Source organism: Aethalodelphis obliquidens, unplaced genomic scaffold, assembly GCF_003676395.1.
Source record: "Aethalodelphis obliquidens isolate GAN/ISIS:26980383/991018 unplaced genomic scaffold, ASM367639v1 scaffold39, whole genome shotgun sequence".
In the NCBI taxonomy this organism is placed as follows: Eukaryota; Metazoa; Chordata; class Mammalia; order Artiodactyla; family Delphinidae; genus Aethalodelphis; species Aethalodelphis obliquidens.
The window spans coordinates 10,352,043-10,378,332 of NW_020837983.1; the positions used below are offsets into that span (position 1 = coordinate 10,352,043).

A 26,290-nucleotide genomic window follows, 5' to 3' on the forward strand; every position below is an offset into this window, starting at 1 on the left:
AAAAGAAGGCGTGCCAATATGGATAAAAGGATAGAATCACTTGTATTTTATTTTCTAATTTGAAAAAATAGTGTCATAATTGTATAATCATTTTTACTTATAGCCAATTTATCTTTTTAATTTGTATACAATGTTTTGTTCCATTTAGACTTTAGCTCTGTATGGTTTGTGGTCACTTAACTTACAGTTTTGTAAAGGTGCTTATATGAATACTTGCTCTTTTTTGTGTGTGTCCCATAGATGAAGAAATGTTTAAAATCCTTAAAGAAGAAGGAAATCAATGTGTAAAGGACAAAAACTATAAAGATGCCCTTAGTAAATACAGTGAATGCTTAAAAATTAACAAGGAATGTGCCATTTATACAAACAGGCAAGTTCTTTGTAACTTTCTATATTTCTTATGTTCATAGTTTTGATGAAAAAATTATAGATAAATTACTTGCCAAAGTTTATTCCCATGATTCTGAGACTCTATATAGCAAATTGTTTTAAGTGAGTGTTTTTTAAAGAGGTGGGGCTATCGGAGAGATTGAAAATGTGATGTGTCTCGGAGCTGGGAGGTCTGACGGGGACTGCGCTAGGTTCCCGCGTGGCCATGGCTGCCCTGGCTGGTGCTGCTTTGATTCTCCGTGGTGTGTGGCCTCGCCGCGGCTCGTGAGGAGGCCTCAGCGCAGTCCTCCAGAGTGGGAGCAGGAATCAGCTGCCTTTCAAACTAGTGTCTTAAGGGCCCCTTTTCTCTTGAAGTGCTAAGGGAAGGGCCCAGCATCTTCTAATGTGTAGTAGGAATGGGCAGATTTTTCCAGAATGCTGCTCAGGTGCCATGTTTAACACATTATGGTAAGAAAGATAGTTAACCTAGAATATGGTGATTTGGGGATTTTTAGGGCATAGATAGAGTCTGCAGTGACAAGGAAGAATAAGGTATGGTTCCTAAAGAATAGGGGCTCAGCATGGGTTCTCCTAGCCATTTCAGAAAAAACTTTTAAACTTAATCTCTCACTGCTTTGTTTTTGTACATGTTTTCCTCTTTTGGCAGCCTTTTTTGTGAAAGATTCTGTCACTGAACCCAACAGGTACTTTTCTGCCCTTCTCCTGTTCAGCCTCGGTGGCCTTGGGCATCACTGGCCACTCAGTTTTTCCTGGAGACCACCTCTCCTCTTGGCTGCGGTGCAGACAGCTCACTTGCCTGGCTCTCCCCTTCTCACTTTTCTTTTTTCTTTCCCTGGTGTTCTCGGGCTTCTAAAGGCATAGATCCCTTGTCTGCTCTAATGTTCTCTGGGCCATTTAATCCTCTCCCCAGCTCCATTTACCACCTTCCAATTATGTCCCCCAAATCTTTGTCTCTGAGCCCCGGACCTGAGCACCTCCCTCCCTTCTGCACTCATGGTGGGTTATCATCCCTGACCTACGCCTCCCTCTCCAGTCTGTCAGCAGCTCAGATGTCCTACCTTCTAAATTCCTCTTGGGCGTGAGCCTTTCTGTCCACCCTCACCGTCAGCCCCTCCTCCAGCTGACACCGGCTCTCCCTGGACGTCTGCAGTGCCCTCCCAGGTATGCCTGCACAGTCATGTTCCCTCTGATTCTCCATGCTGCAGCTGGAGCGATCTTCCTAAAACATGGTGAACAGATCAGCCTCTGCTTAAAAACCCATCACTGGACTACCATTAACCTTGGGATAAAGCTCAGCCTCCTGCCGGGACCTTTCTGATCTGGCCTCCCACTCTCCCAGCCTCATCACCACCATAGCGCTCTTTTCTTAGTCCATCAAGAGCACCGTGTTCTCTGTCACCGTAGGACTTTGCACGTGCTGTGCCCTCCCTACATATTAAATCTCAGCCCAGTACCTTTGCATTGGATAATTCTCAATTTGTACTCTGGGCTTCAACTTAAACGTCACTTCTTCTGGGAAGTCTTCCCTGACTATTCCTCCCCTTGCTTCAGCTCCACCAAATGTGATGAGAGTCTCAGCTCTGTGCTACCAGAGCATCCTCTACAGATTTTATTGTGTTTGCTTCTTTTGACTGTCTCTTCCCCTAGACTGCAGCCTCCTTGAGGGCCGGGACTGTTTTGATTGCGGTTGTATCCCCAGGGCCCTAATTTCAAGTATTGCAAGAAAATGCCATAATTGGAGGAAAATGTTAGGTTTCAATTGCAGCAGCTGTGGTATAGAAACGGACTTATTTATCTATTTTCTGATTTCTGTTAGTTGTCCAAGTTTATAGATATGTTGTTTTTACTTCCATAATGCTGAGTTCCATTACATACCAGAGCCCTCTGTTACTTGAAGCTGGGCCAGTTTGAAGAGGCAAAGCAGGACTGTGACCAGGCGCTTCAGATAGATCTCGGGAATGTGAAGGCATGCTATAGACGAGCTCTTGCTTACAAAGGACTCAAGGTGAGGAAATCTTCGTTTTAATATATAAATGTCAGCTCTGAACAGATCATGTGGTTTTCATGAACGTAAATTGTGGGCTCAAGGAATGGCAGTGACATTATCCTGGGATTTAATCCCAGTTCTGTACTCAGCAGTCCCAAAACCTTGGAAGATGCCTCAGATCTCCCCGGACTATAATGTGGAGCTAGATAATTTCTAAGATTCCTTCCAGCTCAAAAGCGATGATTTATTTCCTGATTTTCTAAGGAGTGTTGTTAGTTATAATAGGTCCACTTTAAAGGACAGGAAGGTTTGTTTGAATTACTGAAGGCCATCATCACCGCCACTGGATTCCTCTAGCAGGGGACTGCGGTTGTCTGTAGGGTGGGAGGGAGGTATCGGAACGGAGAATGTGTTCACCCCATGGACGTTGGTAGAGACATGGCAGAGGCTGGGAAGTTTGTTGTGATTTGGGCTGTAAACTGGCCGGTGGTCAGTGTGAGGCTATAGGATGGCATTCTTCTCTAAGAAAACCACACCATTATTTTCAAGGAGTGTATTGTATAATTACGTTTTTCTTTATGATGATTCTTCTGTGCAGAAAACTTGAGTGAATGTTCACATTTGTAGAAAATAACATGACAAGGAAAAATTAGAACATACTGGGAAATGGCATTTCCTGAAATGGTATTTTTAAAGAATCAAGTTGATTAAGGTTTAATACAATGAAATTCACACATTGTCAGTGTACAGGTCATTGACTTTTTTTTTCCTCTTTAAAGTTTTTTTTAACTGAGATATAATTGACATTTTATATCAGTATCAGGTGTACAACATAGTGATTTGGTATTTGTATATACTGTGAAATTATCACAATATGTGTAGTTCACCACACAGTTACAAATTTTTTGTGTGTGACGAGAACTTTTAAGATTTATTCTCTTAGAGACTCTCCAATATACAATACACGATTACTATCTCGAATCACCATGCTGTTTACATCTCCATGACTTATTTTATAACTGGAATTTTGTACCTTTTGAGGGTCTTCAACCTTTCCCACCCATCCTCCACACCCCAACTCCCACCTTGCCTCTGGAAACCACCATTCTGTTCTTGATGTTTCTGTGAGTTCAGGTGGTGGGTTTTTTTGTTGGTGGTGGTTATTTTGGGTTTTTTGGATTCCACATGTAAGTGAGATCATAAGGTAATTGTCTTTCTCTGTATGACTAATTTTACTTAGCATGATGCCTTCAAAGTCCATCATGTTGTCACAAATGGCGGAACTTCCTTCTTTTTTATGGCTAAATAATATTCCATTGTGTATGGAATATTCCATAATATTCCATTATGGCTAAATAATATTCCAGTAATATTCCTGTGTAGGCATTCCATTCCAAGGATGCCTTCAAAGTCCATCATGTTGTCACAAATGGCAGAACTTCCTTCTTTTTTATGGCTAAATAATATTCCATTCCATAACATTTTCTCTCTCTTCATTCACTGGTGGACACTTAGGTTGCTATTGTAAATAATGCTGCAGTGAGCATGGGAGTATCTTTTCAAGTTAGTGTTTTCGTTTTCTTTGGATAAGTACAGGTTTCTGTCTCAGGTGGCTGAGCAGTACAGTGTGATACGGGAGGGTGTACAGCAGGAGGGAGAGATTTGAGGGAGGAGTGTTGACCTTATTGAGTTTGAGAGAGTTCCTGTAATTCCCTGCCCATCACTGACAGGGAAATATCTAAAAATATATTCCGTAAAACCTAGGTTTTGTTGAGAGAGGGTGGTCATGTTTTTGTGTCCTGTATCAAATGAGTACGACCTGTGTGCACTGAGTGCTCAGGCTTTTCTAGGTCCTAGATCCCCTCAGGCTGCAGTGGAGCCACACCTCCACCCCTGACCAGCGGGGCCATGCAGCTGCCCTCCCTTTCCTCCCCTCCCCCGCCCTTCTAAGTTTGTTATATAGCACACAGATGAACAGGCAAGTGAAGAGGTGTGTAGGACGAGGTCCAGAAATGTCCTGAGCGCAGGAGCTTCTGTCCCCATGGAACTGGGGTGCGTCACCCTCCCAGCATGTGGATGCCCCACTCACCAGCCCAGCAGCTCCACAGCTGCACTGTGTCCTGTATTCACAGTGTGTTCACTGTATTCCCAGGGCCCAGGCGACCTGACCTGACCCCTTTCTTTTGTTAGCAACATACTCATTTGTAAACCTCATGTAAAGATTTCCTAGGTGGTGTGTGGCACCATGAATTAAAAGAGGCTTCCTGAAAATTTACTCAACTGTTTTTGAACTTGATGGATTTGGGTCCGTGAGGTACTCATGATCTGCATGACTCATGAGTTTATATCCAGACCCTTAGAACAGGTTTATCCCATACTGGCTGCCTGGCTCTTTGAACTTGTTTACTTGATTCAAAGTCAGAAGTTGTACCTAATGAAAGACCGGAATTTTATACTTCCTTGGAATGAATTCTAGAAATTGTATTATGATGCAGAAAGATAATCCCAATTTTTAGTAATGCTATCCCACTGGAGTATGAGGCTGGCATCTTTCCTGGTTTGACTTCTTATAACTTGATCTGTATACCCTGTAGTTTACGTGCCAAGTGAATTTAATTTCAGGATCTTCAAAGGCTACCACTGCTTATAAAACGCATCAGAACTCACACCTGGATTGGCTTCCCCTGTGTGACTGGTGAGCAAGTGGCACAGAGGCTCACAGGGAGCTGGGGCCCTGCCTGTGCTTTCTCAGATATTTTGTTCGTTTTCTAGCTTGCTTTATTTTTATTTTTTCTGTGTGCCAGGTTTGAAAAATATAGGGCTTTCCTTAATGTTCAGCTGTTCTTCATAAGAAAAGATAATTGAACATTTTGCTTTTACTTACAATTTATATCTTCTGTCGAGTGCCACTCACGTGCTAGGCCTTGGGAGCATAGAGGTGGTAAGACATAGTGCCTGCCTTAGGGAATTCACAGCCAACCGGGGATGCTATCAGGCCAAAAGTATCAAAAAGAGTAATATCGTCTAAAATAATTGCTGTTATTGGAGTTTAAGCACATTTATTAATAGTAAATGTTATCACAAACACGTGATTATACTTTACCTTTTTTTTTTTTTTGAGGCCTGATAAGGTTATTAGCAACTTTTAACGGCCTCCTTTTTGCTGGAGCCGCACTTTTCTCTCTGTGTGAGCTCTGCTCTGCCCCCCACTCTGCGTGGCTGGCTTCCCTTCAGGTCCTTTGTTCTCTGACACCCGTGTCAAAGGAGACTCCTTCCCCTCGTTAGCATCCGTCTCCATCCTTGCTTCTCTTAATTGCATAAATGACAGTGCACGCTTACTTTATTTATTCATTTGTTCACTTGTTTTCTTACTGTTTCCCCTCATAAGACGTAAGCTTCCACGAGGGCCAGGGCCCCGGCTGTCCTTTCTCCCATGGTGTCCTAGCCCCTGGCCCACGGAGGGGCCGGATCTAGTCTGATGCTGTGTTGACCCGGCACCCCGGCCCCTCCTCTGCCACCGCCTCCCTGCTCCATGGCCATCCCCGTGCCTCCTGCTGTCGGGCCCTCTCTTCACACTTGCCTGCCTCTGTTTAACATTTATCAAAGTGTATTTCTTGCTTTCTTAGGTTTCTTCCAACCGGACAGATTGGTCTTTAGGCACAGTTGTTCCTTGAATGGATGAAAAAAGAGTCATGTCAACTCCTTGCCGGTGGCCTTCTATTCCCAAGGCTGCAGCTCACAAATCTCCATTTTCAGGCCTCTCACTTGAGCTCCACAACCGTCTTATCATTCACCTTCTGCTCATTGCTGCTTGCATCATCTCAAAGATCATGTTTCTATGCCTCAGTTTCCTCATCTTTAAATGGGGACAGTAACAGTATTTATAGGGCTATTGTGGGACTAAAATAAGAATACTTGCAAAATGTTGAGACGGGTAAGAGTTAGCTATTATTACTCCCTCAGCTTGCCCCGCTGCCCCCCCTTCTTGCCTTTCAGTATGATTCCGTGCCTGGAACACCTAGGATGGAAACACAGTGTCATTTGCCTTTTGTAGCAGGTTTTCCAACTGCGCTGTTGTGACAAAGTGCTATGTGGAAATTGTTGTTAATAGCGCTGATGTACTACAGTTTGTAAATAATTTACCTTTTTAAAAAATACGTTAGAGCAGGTTTAAGGTTATCCCTTTTAAACACATCACTCTTGCTCTAGTATGTTGCTGGGTGGAGTGGGAAGGGCCGCGGCATTACAGCTCGTCCCCCAGGAGTGTCACGTAACCACCAGCTTATTTTACCTGTGCTTCAGCGTCCAGTGCATGCTGTTATTATATGTCGTGAGTACTTGAGAGGTGACACGTCATTGGAATTCCTGGCCTCCTCACAGAATTAATTTTGGCTTAATCAAAACACGGGTCTAGTCTGTAGTTCTAGAATGTGGCTTGTCACAGCAGACTGTGATTCTGCGGTGTCCGTCTCTGCCAGCAGGTTCTGTGCAGTGTCTGGTTAAGCGTAGATCCCTTCTCCTTCCCCTCAACCTCTCCAGTGTATTGCCTGACTCTTTATGGAGGAATAAAGGTTGACTCTAGGCTGTTTGAGCAGTAGGCAACCAGAAGGGTGTTACAGAACAGGGCATCATGGTAACAGCTAACACTGGCCCAGCTCTTTCTAAGGCTAAGCCACTCCCATGTTATTTTATTAATGAGCTGATTGCTCGGCACAACCTCGTGAAAACTAGAGTAGAATCTCTTTTCATCCTTACTTTCAAGATGAGAGAACTGAAGCTCAGAAAGCTGAAGTGGGATCTTGCTCAAGCTTTCATTACTAGTAGGTGCTGATGTGAGGCTGTTCGCTCTTTCATCTATTCATTCAGCAGACCACAAATGCCTGTGTGTGCCAGGGACTATGAAAGCTGTGGTGGTACAGAACTTAACTTGCCTTCTAACCCCAGATTCCGTGCTCACTCTTCTGTAGAGGATGGCCACTGTGTTGTGGGCTACAATATTTTAGCCCAAGACTTATCTCATAGGCCTAACTTTACTACTGCGGTACTAATGGAACCCACTACACACACTCTGTGTACTCATCTCACCAATTTCACTCCCACCTGGGCTCATCTGTGCCCCTTCTCCTTTTATGTATGAAAATTATTTTCTCTGCCTTCCTGCTTTCAGAATTATCAGAAAAGTTTAAACGATCTCCATAAAGTTCTCCTACTAGACCCAAATATTATTGAGGCAAAAATGGAACTGGAGGAGGTAACCAGAACCCTGAATGTTCAGGAGAATGCAGCATTATTCAACAAAGAAAAGGAGAGAAGGAAAATTGAGATTGAAGAGGTATGTGTATTTGATTATCTCTGAAAGTACTCTTTTGGAGATCCTATACTCATATGGGATTCTGAGGTCATATTCCTATGACTTTAAAAATTTTCATGTTTTTATTCTGATGATCAATGAAGACATTTTAACAAATTAATGACAAGATTTTTCTTTTGTTGTGACAATTAGCCATTGCATTTCCCAGCTTGGGTCCAAGGACCCTTGGGTGTCTGCATTCTTCCTTTCTGTGCTCCCCTCCCCTGGTACCACCTGGCCTGTGGTTTTATTGCTTCCACTCCAGGTTGCCCTGCGAGCCTGTGGCCGCTGAGCTTTGCTTCCTGGTCGACCCAGGGAACCCTACAGGACTGATTCAATTTCAGTGGTCCTGCACGCCACACCCCATAGAGGGTTCGTGATTGATTTAGACTTTTTTAGTAAACTTGTAAACAAGACCGGCCTCATTAGGGGTCCTGGACTACCCTAGAATCAGACCTACCTTTGTGATTTCAGACAACTCAATGCGTTGTGCTGTAGCCTTTTGTTTTGCCTTTAGTGAAGAATGTCAGCTCTTGGATTCCTGTGTATTCATGAATACTATATCAGCTACCTATCATCTTACATTTCTACTAAGAGTTAGAGGCTAATATGTGAAAGAAGCTAGGGAGTTTTTTCCCTCTAAGGAGGGAAGGAAAAAGCTGTTTTAAGAGAAGTGAAAAATGTAAGTTGACTTCTCTATCAAATGTAACGAAACAAGTAAATGTAAAATTTATCATGAAGAAGAGATATAAAGCTGTTACAGGTCTTCTTCCATGCAGCAGCTTTTACTTGTGGAAAATTATAAAATTTCACTGTCATATTCTCAGTGTCAAAATTTTTTTTAAACTTTAAAAATGAATGCTTTTATGAATGGATACTTTAAAAGTTCTCTTCCTAAAAAAAAAGATTTTATGATTATTACAAGTTATATATTTTTCACTTAGAACGACTAAACTACAGTCCACTTGTGTTTTTCAGTTCCTTCCCGTTTTTTGTTTTTTTTTTTTTTTTTTTTTTTGCGGTACGTGGGCCTCTCACTGTTGTGGCCTCTCCTGCTGCGGAGCACAGGCTCCGGACGTGCAGGCTCAGTGGCCATGGCTCACAGGCCTAGCTGCTCCGCGGCATGTGGGATCCTCCCGGACCGGGGCACGAACCCGTGTCTCCTGCATCGGCAGGTGGAGTCTCAACCACTGCGCCACCAGGGAAGCCCCCTTCCCGTTTTAATGAAGGTAACTTGGGGTGTGTGCAGTGGCCGTTGTGTCACAGTGTAATCTGTCTCCCCCTGAAGGTGAATGAAGGCCAGAAAGAGGAGCCTGAAAGGACCTCGGAGGACGTCTCCACTGACTCCCATGCTTCTGAGACGGGGGACACAAGCAACGGGCCACGAGAATTCTATGAGAAACTACCAATCCCCAAACCTAACAATGCCTACGAATTTGGCCAGGTTATAAACGCAGTCAGTACTAGGAAAGATAAAGAAGCCTGTGCACACCTGTTAGCCATCACTGAACCGAAAGACTTGCCAGTGTTGTTGAGCAACAAACTTGAAGGGGATACATTCCTGCTCCTCATCCAGTCTCTGAAAAATAATCTTATTGATAAAGATCCTTCTTTGGTATATCAGCATCTTTTATATCTGAGTAAAGCAGAAAGGTTTAAAGTAAGTGTCAAACTATGTTATTCATGGAGATTGATTTTTTTAGGGTTTTTATAACAACTTTAAAATGCCAGTTTGTATGCTAATATAATTTTTCTCCTTCTTTCAGATGATGTTGACACTGATTAGCAAGGGCCAAAAGGAGCAGATTAAACAGCTCTTTGATGACCTCTCAGACACACCAAACAAACATTTTACTTTAGAAGACGTGCAGGCCCTCAAAAGGCAGTATGAGCTTTAAATAAAGATTATTGTTAGATTTCTTCCATGCATATATGTGTCCCAGTAATGCTAATGAGATGGTATTGTAATAGAGTTGCATGGATAAAACCTGGCTTAGAAAAGATCCCTTGGTCTGGACTATAAACTATTTTACTTATTTTTATACATAGAACACATATATTCTACAATCTGCTTTTTATTAGTTGTAAATATTTTCTTATGTACCAGAGCTAACATCTTTATATTTAATAATAAGTATATCTGGAACTCGTTAAGATGCATTTTAGTTTATATTATACATTTTCTTTTAATAACTGACTTGTTAAAATTTTGAGTTAAATTACACTTCTTTGGGTATGAAGGAGTCCTGTTAAGTTTGATAGAAATGTATTTCTTTACAGTTCATTTTTAAAAGTGAAAATCATTAAGTGATTATTACATCACTTTTATTTCCTGCTAAGATATATATATATCCCATTTTATACTACTTGTGGATTACAGGCCTCTAAGATGAAATGTAACACTTAAGTCTATAATATGAAATGATTATTAAATAAATTGTGATTATTAATTTAGAGCTATAAGAGGAACTTATTTTTTTCTAATATGGAAGCATTACCTAATAATTAAGAACAAAAATTGCCTGAAATTTTACTACTTTTTACTAGATTTTTAAAGGCAAGTTTCCCTTATGTGTTGCTTATATAAGCAATAACGAAACAACCACTATATAAAAGCAACTAAGCCTGCATTTCTATTTGAATTGTCACTCCCACACTTCCCCCAAACATTTTAAATGACTTCTCCCTCTTTTTTTCTTTTTTTCCCCCCTCCTTTAAGCATAATCATATTTATTCCCTTCCTGCAAAAGGGAAAGTGAAGAACTCTTTATATTGAGAGCTCCCTTGTTAACTGGGTCAGAGTAAAGGTGTTTCTTACGATAAAACCTTCAGGTCTCTATCAGTGTGCTGTCATTTATTCCTGTAGTCTTTGGTCAGGTTTCTTCTTCTGAAGCATTTTCTTGCTCTTTAGAAGGGCAGATGAAAGATGACTATCACATTCATTATTACCATATCCATTATTATCTAATATTTAATAATTAAAGAATATTTAAAGTATTGTGGGTAAATGGTTTCAAACTGTGCCATTTTTTAAAAAAACTATTCTTTCCTAAGCTCATAAATGAAAATCTGCTGTGATGGGTATTTAACTCTAGTCTTCAAGCAAATGAACAAAACAGTCTTCTCCTTTTGAATGATACTAAGTTTCTGTGCAAGTACATGATGGAGTGTGTTAGTAACTTTACAGTAGAAACATAAAAAGGAAACGTTCTCTTTTGTTGACAGTTACATACCCAGTACTAGCTGCATGGGGCAGCCTCTCCCGTGGAGGAGGTGGTAAGCAGTGAGCAAGTGCCGGGCTGTCCCAACTGTTGGGTTCACACCTGGAGAAACTTGTTTCTCCCCAGCCGGAGTCCTGAGGGAGGACCTCCATGACTGAAGGAAGGGAAGAGAAAGTGAAGGAAGCAGATAAGAATATCAAGGGCATTAAAGGAGCACAGTTCCTGCAGACAGCTTCAGGACTTCAGCAGGAAGTCTGCCCACAAGCCTCTGGGAGTACCCTACTTAGGGATCTCCCCACTGGGTCCGTGGGCATCCCCAACACCCCAAGTGCTAAACCCACACCTCCTGCCATTCTGTGACCAGATCCTTCTGCATGCTCCTGAGTGCTGCAGCAGTGAGAGCAGGCGCAGTAGTTGGAGTATTCTCAGAAGGATGGACCAGAGTCTGTGGGTAAGGGAGAAATTGCAACTGGAGCTATAACACCACCTTCTGGAAGACAAAAGAGAGGTTTCCAGCAGCCGGTCTGATGAATTCTAAGAATAAGGAGAAACATAAAAGGTTAAGGATTCTGCCACAAGGCAGAACAAGAAGAGTGGAGCGGGTCTACCCATTCAGAAACTGAGGAAACCCCTCATATAGCAACACCAATGATTAGTATCCCAACTAAAGGCAACCAGTAAAGATTTAAGGAGGTGCCTGCTACTTCAAATGCAAAAACAGCAACACAAAAATACAAGGAACATGAAAAATCAAAATATGTCACCTCCAAAAGATACCAGTAATCCTCCAACAATCGAGCTCAAAGCGACAGAATACTCTGATGTAGCTGATAAAGAGATCAGAATAGCTGTTCTGAAGAAACTCTTCTGAAGAAGCTGTTCTGAGGTGAGCTACAAGAAAACTCAGAAAGACAGCTTCATGACAATAGGAAGGAAAATACGTGAACAAAATTAACTCTTTACCAAAAAATAACAAAAAAGAACTAAACAGAAATTCTGGTGAATGAGATGAAGAATGCACTGGAGAGCCTCTGCAGTAGCTCAGAGCAGATGGAAGACAGAATAAATGACTTAGGGGATGAGAATTTTGAAATAAATCAGAATAAAAAAGAGCAAAGAAAGCATGCATGCTCTATGGGACTTGAGACAGAGAGCAAATATCAATACTAGAAGAATTGGGGATCCAGAGGGAGAAGGAGACAGAAAGTTTACTTAAATAATAGCTGAAAACTTCCCAAATCTGGGGAGACTTGGACATCCAAATTCACAAAGCTAATAGATCACCCTGTTATCTAAATGTGAAAATACCTTCTCCAAGACACGTTGTAATGAAACTACCAAAAATCAAAGATAAAGAGTTCTAAAGGCAGCCAGGGGGGAAAAAAAAGTGTAACCTACGAAGGTACATCCATTGGGCTATCAACAGGTTTCTCACCAAAACCCCTGCAGGCTAGGAGAGAGTGGGATTACATATTCAGAGCATTGAAAGATTAAAAACTCCCAGCCAAGAATATTCTATCTAGCAAAGTTATTCTTCAGATATGAAGGAAAAATAAAGACACTCTCAAGACAAACAAAAGCTGAGGGAGTTTCTCACCATTAGACCTGCCTTGCAAGAAATGTTGAAAGGAGTTCTTCAAGCTGACATGAAAAGAGGCTCATCAATGACATGAAAACACCTTTATACCTGTAAAGGTGAAAAATACATGCTCAAATTTAGAAAATTCTAATTCTATAATAAGACGGTGTATTAGCCACCAATTACAGATAAAGGTTAAAAGAAAAGAGTATTAAAAGTAACTATAGCTACTATAATTAAATATACAACATAAAAAGATAGATTGTGACATCAAAAATGTAAAAGGGGGGCTAGTGAAGGGAGGAGTCTTCATAGGTGAATGAAGGTGCTGTCAGTGTAAAATGGACTGTTTCATCTATGAGCTGTTTTAGCTAAGCCTCATGGTAACCACAAAGCAAAAGTATAGGGCAGATTCATGAAAGATTTCAGAAAGGGAAAACAGCATATCACCATGGAAAATCACCAGTTTACCAAGATGAAACAAAAGGAAAAAGAAACATAAGGAAAAAACAAAAACAAAGGGGAAAGAAACAATGGAAATAGAAACCAGAAAGCAATCAATAAGATGGCAATAGTAAGTCCGTACATATCAATAATTACTCTGAATGTATGGATTGAATTCAGTTAAAAGGCACAGAGTGGCTGGATTGATTAAAAAAACAAGACCCAACTATATGTTTCCTTCAGGAGACTCACTTCAGCTTTAAAGACACACAGGCTCAAAATGAAGGGATGGAAGAAGATATTCCATGCAAGTGGAAACCACAAAAAGTGGGGATAACCATACTAATATCAGACAAAATAGACCTTAAGCCAAAAACAATAACAAGAAGCAAAGAAAGTCATTATGTAATGATAAAGGGGGTCAGTAAGCAAGAATTTATAACAATCATAAAGATGTATGGGCTCAACGTAGGAACAACTAAATACATGACTAAGTGGGATTTATCCTTGGGATACAAGAATGGTTCAACACATGTGAGTTAATAAATCTAATATACCATATTAACAGAATGAAAGAAATAAATCACATGATGATCTCAATAGATGCAGAAAAAAGCATATAGCAAAATGCAACATCCTTTCATGATAAAAACCTGCAACAGATTGGATATGGAAGAAACATAACCTCAACATAATATAGGCCATACGTGACAAGCCCACAGCAAACATACTCAAGAGTGAAAAATTGAAAGCTTTTCCTCTAAGGAACAAGGATGCACACTCTCACCATTCTTATTCAATACTAGTATCATTAGTTCTCACTAGAGCAACTAGGCAAGACAAAGAAAAGGCATCCAAATAGGAAAGGAAGAAGTAAAATTTTCATTATTTGCAGATAGATGATATGATTTTATATATAGTCAGCCCTCTGTATCCATGGCTTGATTTCTGGGGTTGATTGAATCTACAGATTTAGAATCCATGAGAGGTTTATATAAGGGACTTGTGCATCTGTGAATTTTGGTACTGGTGGGGATTCCAGAAACCAGTCCCCCACAGATACCAAGGGATGACCATATAGAAAATCCCAAAGTCTCAACCAAAAAAACTCTTAGAACTAATCAACAAATTTAGTAAATTTGCAGGATACAAAATCATCATACAGAGATCAGTTGGATTTCTGTACACTAACAATGAAACACCTGAAAAATAAAACTATCCCACTCACAATAGCATCAAAAGCAAAATACCAGGAATAAATTTACTCAAGGAAATGAAGGATCTGTACAACAAAAACTACAAGACTTTGTTTAAAGAAATAAAGATGATGGGCTTCCCTGGTGGCTGCAGGGGACACGGGTTCGAGCCCTGGTCTGGGAAGATCCCACATGCTGTGGAGCAACTAAGCCCATGTGCCACAACTACTGAGCCTGTGCTCTAGAGCCCGCGAGCCACAACTACTGAGCCTAAAGCCCATGTTCTGCAACAAGAGAGGCCACCACAAAGAGAAGCCTGCGCACCACAACGAAGAGTAGCCCCTGCTCACTGCAACTAAATAAAACCTGTGCACAGCAACAAAGACCCAACACAGCCCAAAATAATTTTAAAAAAAGGAAATCAAAGATGACTTAAACAAATGGAAAGATACCCCACACTCATGAATTGGAATAATTAATATTGTTAAAATGTCCATATTACCCAAAGCCATCTATAGATTCAGTGCAATCCCTATCAAAATTCAAATGGCATTTTTGACAGAAATAGAAAAAGAAATCCTAAAAATTTGTATGGAGCCACAAAAGACCCCTATAACCAAAGCAATTATGAGAGAGAAGAGCAAAGCTGGAGGCATCACACTTTCTGACTTCAAACTATACAATAAACCACAATAATTAAAACAGTATGGTACTGGCATAAAAATAGACACAGACCAATGGAACAGAATAGAGACCCCAGAATTAAACCTCCACATATATGCCAACTAATATTAGACAAGGGAACCATAAACACCCAATGGGGAAAGGGTAGTCTCTTCAACAAATGGTATTGGGAAAACTGGGTAAACAAATGCAGAAAAAAGAAATTGGACTCCTCTTACACCACTCAGAAAAATTAACTAAAAATAGATCAAGGACTTATAAGACCTGATACTTTAAAGTGCCCATCAACTGATGAATAGATAAAGAAGATATGGAATATATATACTCAAAGGAATATTATTCAGCTATGAGAATGAAGGAAATCCTGTCATTTGTGACAACATGGATGGACCTTGAGGGTATTATACTAAGTGACATAAGTCAGAGACAAATACTGTGTGATACCACCTATATGTGGAATCTTAAAGCTGAATTCATAAAAACAGTGTAAAATGGTGCATATCAGGGGGTTAGGGGTGGGGGAATAGAAGAGATGTTGTTTAAGGGTCCAAACTAACAACTAGTAGATAAATAAGTCCTGGAGATCTAACACAGCATAGTGATTATAGATAACAATATTGTATTATAAACATCAAACTTGCTAAGAGACTAGACCTTAATTAGTCCCACCACAAAGAAGAAATGATAATTATGTGATGTGATAAAAGTGCTAGCAGTACCACAGCAATCATACTGTAGTATAGAAATGTATCAAGTAACATGTAGTACACCGTAAACTTATACAATGTTATATGTCAAATATATTTCAATGTAAAAATAATTGCAGGTGATTTTTTTTTTAGCTTCACTTTGTGCCAGGCACTGTGCCTAGTTTATCATACATTGTCTAGTTTAATCCTAATAACAACTCTGTTACAGATGAGGAAACCATGGCACAGAGAAAATTAAAAACAGAAAATTTAAGTTAAATTAAATCCTTATGAATTAACAAGGATTACAAATGCAGCAAATGGCCAGTCCAAGATTCAAACCTGGGCAGTCTTTCTTTTGAACTCATATGCGCTGTGCTGTGTAAAGGAAAATTTTAAATATATGAATGGAATAATGAGTAAGGTGCCTGGCCTTTAAGAATTACAGCTTAGTAGAGGCAATGGATATGTAAATTTACCAACTTTGGTACCCCAATAGAGGTATTTAGGGTGATTATGCAGGGCAAGAGGAGTGCCCAGCCCTGCCGTGAGAAGGTTAGGAAAGGTTTCAAGGAGTTAATGTTGCAGCTTGAGTTTGCCATTTGGATGCGAGAAAACAATGTGCCAGGCAGAGGAGACACAAAGGCATCAAGATGCATAGTGATGGTGCGTGTTGAATGAAAGGGTGAAATATCTGGACCTGTTTGGGGAACTGCATTTCACCTTAGTACTAGTAGAGCCTAAGCTTTGTGTGATAAAGCCTGAAGGAATTATAATTGGATATAGCTGCATGCTGCACATGAAATGGTAGTGATATCAGAGTTTTAATTATACAATTTAATTAATTATACAAATAGTTTAATTATACAAATAGTTCTTTTCCTAGTCAGGCATTACCACTCTTAACCAGTACCTGGTTTTCTTCCCCTTCTGGGGAAGCGAGTGAGGCTTCACTGCTGCTCCCCACCGATCCCCGTCACTCGCACTCAGCACACCTGGCTCATCCTCTCCGTTCGCTCACGTTACCACCGAACCAGCCCCGTCGGTGGAAAAACTGTCTTCCACGAAACGGGTCCCTGGTGCCAAGAAAGTTGGGGACTGCTGGGGTACAGGTAAAAGCTGTCCGTCACTTCTGGGCCAGAGTATGCACGAGCTGGCACAAAGCCCTCACACAGCCTTTTCCCTCGCTGCAGTGACTGAGAAGGCCTCATGTTCCAGTCAGTGGGTCACAAGATGATGACCCCTCCAACAGCCTGGTGCTTTGAGTGTGGGCCTGAAGCAGAGGCCTGCTAATCTGCCCTGGACGGAGAGCCTAAACAGGAAAGAAGCTTTTTTGTGTTGGGCCACTGAGATTTTGGATTGTTTGTAATTATATCCAAAGACTTAACCTCTCACAGTCTGTTTCTGTATCTCTTCCACCTTAAGTCCTTAAATCTTTCATGAGTTCCTGGCCTGTAAAGCCAACTTCAAATGGTTCATCTCCACCTAGATGTCTCATTACTACAAATGTAATGTCCCCAAACTAAACTCTGTTCCCTCAAACTTAGGCTTCACTTGTGTAGTGAAAGTTACCAGCATTCATACACTGGCCTCGGCCAGGAACTTTGGCTTCATCCTAGACTTTCCTTGCTCTCTCAAACTCCACATCCAATACTTCATCCAGGCAACTTGTTTCATTACCCAGTATGGCGCACTCACTCAACACTGTCTGCTTTCAGGGCTTCCCTGGTGGCACAGTGGTTAAGAATCCGCCTGCCAATGCAGGGGACACTGGTTCAAGCCCCAGTCCGGGAAGATCCCACATGCCGCGGAGCAACTAAGCCCGTGCACCGCAACTATTGAACCCGCGAGCCACAACTACTGAGCCCACGTGCCACAACTGCTGAAGCCCACGCGCCTAGAGCCTGTGCTCCACAGCAAGAGAAGCCACCACAATGAGAAGCCTGCGCACCACAACAAAGAGTAGCCCCCGCTCGCCGCAACTAGAGAAAGCCCACATGCAGTAACAAAGACCCAACGCAGCCAAAAATAAATAAATAAAATAAATAAATAAACAAAACAAAAAAACACTGACTGCTTTCGCACGGAATGTTTCCCTGCTCCCGATGCTCTTCTCTCTTCCTTCCCTCCAGAAAAAACCAAAAGAGTGAATTCTTAGTCATCTTTTAAAATCCAGTTCAAATGGATTTTAAAATCCAGAGGGTTTTCCTCACCTCCCTTGGCTGAGTTAGATGATCTGTCTTTGTTTCCTCATGGTGCCATGTGCACAGCTCTATCATAGCTCTAAGCACTGCTGCGGTGTTCTGAGTTGACTTGTCTATGACAGAAAATGTCTCGTTTAGTTCTGTTCCCTACCTTGATGAGCAAAATGCCTGACACAGTAGAGACTCAATAAATCTGCATGGAATGAATGAGAAGCATTGCTAACTTTATCATTATATGTTAGGGTACATATATTAAATTATTTCAGCAGGATGTTTGCACTTGTTATATCTGATGGGTTGCTGTAAATCATGCATCCAGAAGTAGAAAAGTGTCAAAGTAATTATTAGAGTGAGGGTGATTTATCATCAAAGTTTAAACTCATGCCTTAGGGACCTTTTTAAGCAGTTTCTAGACTAGGAGTGAAGGACAAAATAGTAAAACAGAGAAGGAGAGAAAAAAAAAGAAAACACAGGCTCTGAAAACTATACATGACAATATATCTGAGCAAATCATAATCATTAAGTTTGCATATTTTTAAATGATTAGTAGATACTGTCTCGCTGACAATCATGTTTGTTGTGGAATAACCTATGAAAATACCTTTTAAGCTATACACGACACAAGAGACTATCATTATTTCTGGTTCATGGACAATATGAAAGCTCCCTCTGTAAAGAACCTGAGTCTAGGATTCTACGTCTCCTGACTATGGCCCATCAGTTAATGTCCACTCTCTGCAGTTGCTACCACATGATCCCATGGTCCACTGCCCTGGCTGCCCTCAGCCTCCTGACCTTAGCAGAAATAACTGAGGCCATCCCATATGACTGCTCCAATCAGCTTCCCTTCCTCTTGGCTTATGACCAAATGTTCCCTGCTCCTTCTCTCTCTCCCAGAAAGCAGTATTCCTCTCCTTCCTAATGCTGATCCTTGATCCCACCCCCAAGAATAACACCTCTTTTGCATCTGCAATATGTCCCTTTCTATTACTGTCCCCACTCTAGCCTACAAACTGACTCAACTCTTCCCACCTAAAGAAGAGTCCCTCTTTCAACATCCAAGCTTCCATCCTTTTCTACACCATCCTGTTTTCAAAAATAGATAATTTTCTCCATTTTCCCCACCTCCCAAATTTCCTGTTTTGAAAGAAATTTGGCTTCTACCTCCCATCACTATTGAAACTGCTCTCAACCACCTGGATCAAATCCAGAAGGCTTTTCTTAGTCATAGAATTGTGTTACACTCTTGTAGCCTAAAGAAATTTTTTAGAGATAGTCTCACCTAAAGCTAATCCCTTTATTTATACTGAAGCCCAAATAAGAACACAACAAAATATTGTATAGTATGAAACGCTGAGAAGTGGTGACTGCGTTGGTTTTGCCCTTTTGCTGAGATTTGTGGGCAAAGGAGGTGAAACTGAAAGGTGAAGAAGCAAAGCTGTAAGGGCAGCTATAATACCGAATCTAAACTGGCTATTATACTTCTGAATTGCCCAGAATGAGTGCTAATCTATTTAGGCATATGCAGAGAGTACCTCCTTCATGAGCAAGATATCAAGATTAATCATGAGTTATAGCAAAACTTACATTAGAGTGAGTTCAAAGATAGTTTATTATACTTGCCTTTCTATTATTTCATGGGTTTGCTATCTAGAAACAGGATGAAGCAAAGCGGGTTCATTAGGAATTTGTTTTACTCTATTAGCCAGTTGGCACCACCCAGACCAAAAGGACCCCTAAGGACTGATGTGGAAGTCATGGGCTGCTGCCTCTCTCAATTCCCCACACGAGAGACGTCTGTTAGTGCGAAATCTGTCTCCAGAATACAATGCATTTCGTCAAGTTTATCAGTTTTGATACCTTTTGCCAAAAATCAAATAAAAGAGATGGTTGAAGGTTAATTAATAAAGATCAGTGAAAAAGCAGCAGGAGACAGAGCTGCCCCTTCTTTTTTTCTGGGAAACTGCTTTAGTGCATAGACTTTGGCATTAGATAAACCTAGAATTAAATCCCAACCCAGGATTTAATTGATACTCAGGAGCTGTATAACCTTGAAGACTTTAGATTCCTCATCTGCAAAATGAGGAGGGATACCTTCCTACCACTCAGGGTTGTAGGATTATGTAGTTCTTGTAAAATGCCTGGTGTTACTTCATAAGTTCCTTATCTTACCTTCTATGTATAGAACTCCTTTCTTCCCATAAGTATAATGATCTCATCTATATTGTTAGAAAAGGATAATAAAGCTATTTTCAAATATTAGGGACACCTTTATATTTACTTACTGGGTAAGTCACACACATTAAGACCACGCCAATAGAAATGGGATAGCCAGAGAAGTGGTCTGGTGCCATCTCCTGGAAATCAGTCATGTCACAACAGCCAAGAGATGACTCCACATGTTGAGTTTAACAACCTATTTGTAAGAGCGTGTGTCTTTTCCAACCTGTCACTGTTTTGAGAGTGAGCCAACACAGATGTATATTCAGAGTCTGGCATAGGTTGGTAGGTGCTTAGCAAATGTTGAATGAATGAATCTAAAAGAACGCTGCCCTAAAAGGTACCCTGGTTTCCAAAATTCAGATTAGAGAAGTTCCTATTACTGAGAACTCTACAGTGACACTCTAAATATTTCTCAAACAGTAGTTCTTGGAATATTTGCATCAGAATCACTTGGAAATCTTAGAGTCCAGGGGTTGGGAATCTAAATTTTAAAATATTTCTTGTGATTCTTAGGCAAGTTGGAATATACACCCACTGTCCTAGAAGCTGAGTGTGTAATAACTAATTAATATCTGAGTTGCATAAGCATCTAAGTGAACTAAACTATTTATGACCCTCTGAATAAAGTATTGTAGGGGATAAATAAAAAGATAGCTCCTGCTTTTAATGAGCTTATGACTAATTTGGAAGAAACGGAAAATAAAACCAAGTTCAAGAGACTCTAGTAGGAAAAAAAAAAAGCATCAATATAACGTTCAAGTGTCAAAGTTATTAAAAGGGCCAAAGTTAATCAAGAACATTTTCAGGAAGAGGTAAAATCTAAGCCATATTTTTAAATTGACTTGCGTTGATGAGAAGAAAGAGCTCAGTCTGATTGAATTACTTTACTGTAGAATTTCCAGTGTCACAGTGCACTGGAAACTTAGTTTGAAACTCTGCCACTGTCGGCATGCTTCACTGCGAAGTGGTCAGAAACCAGTCAGGATACTTACAAACCAAACTCGGTTTTCTATTTTTCTTATTTTATATGTGAACTATATCTCAATTTTTAAAATTGAGGGGGGAAAAAAGCAAACCATCCAATTCAGACAACAACTTAGGGTCAAATTCCAATCATTTCAAACAGGTCACCCCCTTTAAGTGTGTCACCCCTTTAAGCATGGCCACTCCTTTAATTTATCAGAAGGAATAAAAGCTATGGATGTGTGAAAGACTAAATACTTCCATGCTACAATGGGAAACGAGCATGTCTAGTCTTAACCATTCCCATTTAATAATGTATTGGAGGTTGAAGCCGGTAAAAGAAGGAACAAAAGAAAAGTTACTAAAGACTTCCAGACTGGAAAGGAAGAAATAAAGCTGTCTTTATTTGTAGACATGATCGTCTGTGTAGAAGAATCCTAGAGAATCTGCCAAAAAATTATTAGAATTAATAAATGACTTAGAAGTTTGTAGGATTTCCAGATCAACCTACAAAAATTGTATTGCTATACAGGCAACCTTGGAGATATTGCAGGTTTATTGTGAATATCACAATAAAGTGAGTCATATGAATTTCTGGGTTTTCCAGTGCATATGAAAGTTACATTTATACTATACTGTAGTCTATTAGGTATGCAGTAGCATTATGTCTAAAAAATTGTATGCACCGTAATTAATAAATACTCCATCGATGGGCTTCCCTGGTGGCGCAGTGGTTAAGAGTCCTGCTGCCAATGCAGGGGACACGGGTTCGAGCCCTGGCCCGGGCAGATCCCACGTGCCACGGAGCGACTAAGCCCGTGCGCCACAACTACTGAAGCCCAAGCGCCGTGCTCCGCAATAAGAGAAGCCAATGCAATGAGAAGCCCTCGCACCGCAACGAAGACCCAACGCAGCCAAAAATAAAAATAAGTTAAAAAAAAATAGTCCATTGCTAAAAAATGCTAACCATCATCTGCCACAAAACTTCAGTTTATTAAAACACCATATCTTCAAAGCACAATAAAGCAAAGTGCAATAAAACAAGGTATGTCTGTATACTATTAATGAAAAATCAGAAATTGAGATTTTTAAAAAAAATCTACAAAAACAGTTTCTGAAAACTACAAAACACTGTTTAAAGAAATTTAAAACACTAAATGGATAGATACAATGTATTCATGGATCAGAAGAGTCAATATCATTAAGATGCTAATTTTCCCCCAACTGATCTATAGATTCAATTGAATCACAATAAAAATCCCGGCAGGCTTTTTTGTAGAAATCTAGGAATTCCAGTAAAAAAACAGTATTCAGATCACAGGGAAAGGATAGATTATATAACAGTGTCATCACAAACAGCTTTCTAAACGGAAGAAAATAAGATTGGACCTCCATATTACATACTAAACATAAATTCAATACAGATTAAAGCAAAGGTAAAAAATTAAATAACAATCTCTCAAGAAACCTAGGAGACTAAGTATCATTTAGGAGCAGGGGAGACCTTAACCACGATTAGAGGCCTGAAATATACCATTAGACACATGTGAAAATTAGAGCTTTCATACGGCAAAATAATATATATGAGTAAAGAGTGTATGGGGAGCCTCTGAATTATCTTTGCAACTCTTCTTTAAGTTTAAAAATATTATAGGGCTTCCCTGGTGGCGCAGTGGTTAAGAATCCACCTGCCAATGCAGGGGGCATGGGTTCGAGCCCTGGTCAGGGAAGATCCCACATGCCGTGGAACAACTAAGCCCATGCGCCACAACTACTGAGCCTGCGCTCTGGAGCCCGTAAGCCACAACTACTGAGCCCACGTGCCACAACTAATGAAGCCCGCAGACCTAGAGCCTGTGCTCCACAACAAGGAAGCCTGCGCACCGCAACGAAAGAGTAGCCCCCTAAAGCAGAAACTAACACACCATTGTAAAGCAATTATACTCCAATAAAGATGTTAAAAAAAAAGAGTAGCCCCCACTCACCGCAACTAGAGAAAGCCTGCACACAGCAACGAAGACCCAACGCAGCCAAAAAAAAAAAAAAAAAATTCTAAATAAAGTTGAAGAAAAAAGTGCACAGCAAGAAAAGTTAAAGTCAATAATCAAATACTAGATTTAGAGAAAAATATAATAAAAATATAACTTAATAGTAATATATATAATATATAGCTATTATGATAGCTATTATATATAATAAAGATATCTTTTAAACTGACAAGGAGAAAACAACTCAAAAAATATAGGCAAAAAATATTAAAGTCGATTTAGAGAACAGCAAATCAAATACCATCATTTCCCTCCCCTCATAAAAAAGAAAACCACACAAAAAGATGTACAAATTCACTCATAGGGATATGAAAAATCAAGTAGTAGGTATTACTTTATACCAAACAGCCTTGCAAAAACTATAAAGCTCCTAATATCTATTGTCGGTGGAATACAGGGGAAAGAGGATTCGTGTATTGTTAGTGGAATTGGAAATTGTGACAACCTTTTTGGGAAGGCAATCTGATAATCTTATTAAAGTTAAAAATACATATACTTTTCAATGTAGCTATTTGATTTCCATGAATCCATCTCCCATACTCCAAACCACCAGAAAACAAGGACTTATGTATGAGGATGTTTCTTGCAGTGTTCGTAGAGAGGAAAACAAAACAAAAGAGACACAAAGTGAATACCCATAACATGCAGCCATCAAAACGAATGAACTGGAGCTATATCACGTGACTCAGACTGATTTCTGAGATATTGAGAAAATCGCGACAATAATCAATAGATATTGAGAAAATCGCGACAATAATCAATACATATATGCACTGTGTAAGATTATATGAATGTAGAGAAAGCTATGCTATCACACATACTTGGTCATTTTCAGTGGTTATGGGGGAAGGTAATGTGGGAAGAAGGGTAGAGAAGGGAAAGGGGGAGCAAAGAAAAAAGAGGAAAAAGGGGGACGGGGAAAGAAAGTCTTCTGTGCACAGTTTATTTAAACTCTCAGTAGTACTTGTCTCTAAAACATCAGTTTGCACATTACCTCTAAAGCAACGATGATTCTTTATTTAGCTGAACGTATTACATTTTCCTTAAACAGAAAAAAAAGCCCCCGGAAACAAAAGTAAAATGCCTTGGCTATTCCAACCCTGAAAAAAGATGTTCCAGTGGCTGTCATACATCCTAGAATATTAATGAATTAACCTATTTGGCATAAAACCTTGTTAAAAGTTTCAGCCACTGTCTTGTTTCAAAACTTATTCTAGTGGACAATTAATGAAGTGATTGGTCACCAACTCTGAGGCCTTGGTCCACAAATATTCTCATGTCTTTGCTCAGTTGTTCTGTCCCATCATAGCAAGCTTATCCTCAATTCCCTCTCCGTAGATGAAGTACTTATTAAGCGCACACATAGGAAAAAGTAAAGATATGGTTCTTGCCCCCGAGAGCCTACAGTTTCTTTCTTTTTAAGGTTTCTGGTTTCCTAGTATCCTGAATTCAGAATTTGGAGGCACCTGGTACACATGGGGTTGTGAAATATCTACGTTTTACCTCCTTCATGCAGGCCAAAAGGTAGCAGAAATAGGTGCTCCAACATTATTAGGCAAAAAGCTGCAAAGAAAAACAATAAAAGCAGGAATATGTCAGCACCAGACAACCAGCAAATTGCCACACTCTAGGATTAGCAAACTCTGTGTTCACAGAGGAAAGAGCTTGCCACACCTTGCTGCTCCTATTATGTAAATGAAAAGGAATTGCTTACTAACCCTGAAAATGTGGACCTCCGTGGTATAAAAAAAAAAAATTCAGAAGGTCCAGACAGCCTCAGTAACAATTTCTACCAAACATTCAAGGAAGACATAATTCCAGTCTTACATACTCTGATACTGAAGTTTATCCCAGGAGGTTAGTTTAACATTTAAAGAATCAAATTCACTATGTTAACACATTAAAGGAATAAATCACAATTACATGATAGATGACCCTCCCCCCAAAATAGCAGCCAATAAAATTCAGCATATTTCCCAAGGTAAACATTCTTGGCAAACTAAGAGTTAGAAAAGAATTTAATAATTTTGATAAAGGGTATCTACAAATATATCTACAAATATAACTGAAATATAAATATCGTAATTAATAGTTGAAATGTTGAAAGGGTTCCCTTTGAGATTATTAACGAGTTAACAATGCCCCCAAAACCACTGCTATTCAGCATTATGCACTTGAAGTCCTAGCCAGTCCAAATGGGCCAGAAAAAGAAATATATGATGCAGCGATCAAAGAGAAATATTTGAATCCCTGTTCTGCCATTAACCAGCAATGTAATTCTGGGCAAAATGCTAACCCTCTCAGTTTCCTCATCTGTAAAATGGGGATAATGAGTACCTCCTTCACAGGGTTGTTCTAAAGAGTAAACGAGAATATTTTAAAAGTACATAGAAAGTGTTTGACACTACAAAGCACTGTAAAAGTGTTTGTTAAATAAAAAAATAATTATTCACAGATGACGACGTGTATAGAGAAATCTCAAAGAATCTAGAGGTAAACTCTTGGAATTAAGAGTACTGTTCCCTAGATGCAAAATCATTACATAAAAATTAGCCACATTTCTATATACTAACAAACAGAAAATGATACCTAAAAAATCAAGTACCCGGGAATAAAACTTAAAAAAAGATGTGAAAGATCTCTAGAGGAATAAGTATAGGTTCAATGCAATCCCAACCAAAATTGATAGAATGCAACAAGGTTATTCTAAAATGTTTATGGAAATGTAAAGTGCTAAGAACAGTCAAGACACTCTCCAAGAAAAAAAAGGTGGCCAACATATTTCTAGATATCAAACAAATTCCAAGACGGACGTCTAACTCGTCCATTAACTCACCTGGGGGAAGATCTCTTTCTGGAATGCTCATCCAATAGGTATGTCTTCATAGTTCCTCCCTCACTTCCTTTAGATCTTTGTACCAATGGCACCTAAGAAGACATCTTTCCAGTTTTCCCTGTATAAAACAGCACTACCCAATACTTCTGGTCACTTTTCCCCCCATCCCATATTTTCATAGCATCCATTATTTTAAGGTATGTGTATATGTTTTATTTATGTCACTCGCTTGACTATAAGCTTGCTGAAACCAGAGAATGTTTATTTAGTACAATGCTGTATCTCCAGATTTACTCTTTGTTGAATGAATAAATAAATTGGCAGAAATCACAAAGATTCTCACTGGCATAGGAAATGCAGTGATTAAATTTGAACTAAACTTATAAACTGCAAACTCTCCTTCACTATTCATATATTAACTGATGGCTACCAAAATGCTATAACTCTCCCAGGTTTAGAATACTATTTTGGGCATC

At 39.8% G+C, this 26,290-nt stretch overlaps 2 protein-coding genes across 8 annotated transcripts in view; one reads left to right on the plus strand and one right to left on the minus strand.

Moving 5' to 3' along the window:
- The window catches only part of SPAG1 (sperm associated antigen 1), a 99,773-nt gene extending 89,590 nt beyond the window's left edge, over positions 1-10,183 (plus strand). For all 4 annotated transcript variants that reach the window (XM_027131507.1, XM_027131508.1, XM_027131506.1 and 1 more), the window contains 5 exons: positions 241-370; positions 2,269-2,395; positions 7,545-7,709; positions 9,016-9,387; positions 9,494-10,183. In XM_027131507.1, coding sequence (XP_026987308.1) covers positions 241-370; positions 2,269-2,395; positions 7,545-7,709; positions 9,016-9,387; positions 9,494-9,625 — 926 coding nt within the window. In that variant the 3' untranslated portion in view covers positions 9,626-10,183. The remainder of the gene's footprint in view (positions 1-240; positions 371-2,268; positions 2,396-7,544; positions 7,710-9,015; positions 9,388-9,493) is intronic.
- The window catches only part of RNF19A (ring finger protein 19A, RBR E3 ubiquitin protein ligase), an 82,217-nt gene continuing 61,346 nt past the window's right edge, over positions 5,420-26,290 (minus strand). Inside the window, exons 13-19 of one of the 4 annotated variants that reach the window (XR_003438161.1) lie at positions 25,815-25,906; positions 17,754-17,857; positions 16,454-16,852; positions 10,961-12,635; positions 10,546-10,632; positions 9,220-9,363; positions 5,420-6,395 (exon numbers count right to left, since the gene is read on the minus strand). The gene's annotated coding sequence lies outside the window, so the exon portion shown is untranslated. The remainder of the gene's footprint in view (positions 6,396-9,219; positions 9,364-10,545; positions 10,633-10,960; positions 12,636-16,453; positions 16,853-17,753; positions 17,858-25,814; positions 25,907-26,290) is intronic. The other 3 variants (XR_003438162.1, XR_003438163.1, XR_003438164.1) reach the window with 3 other exon arrangements.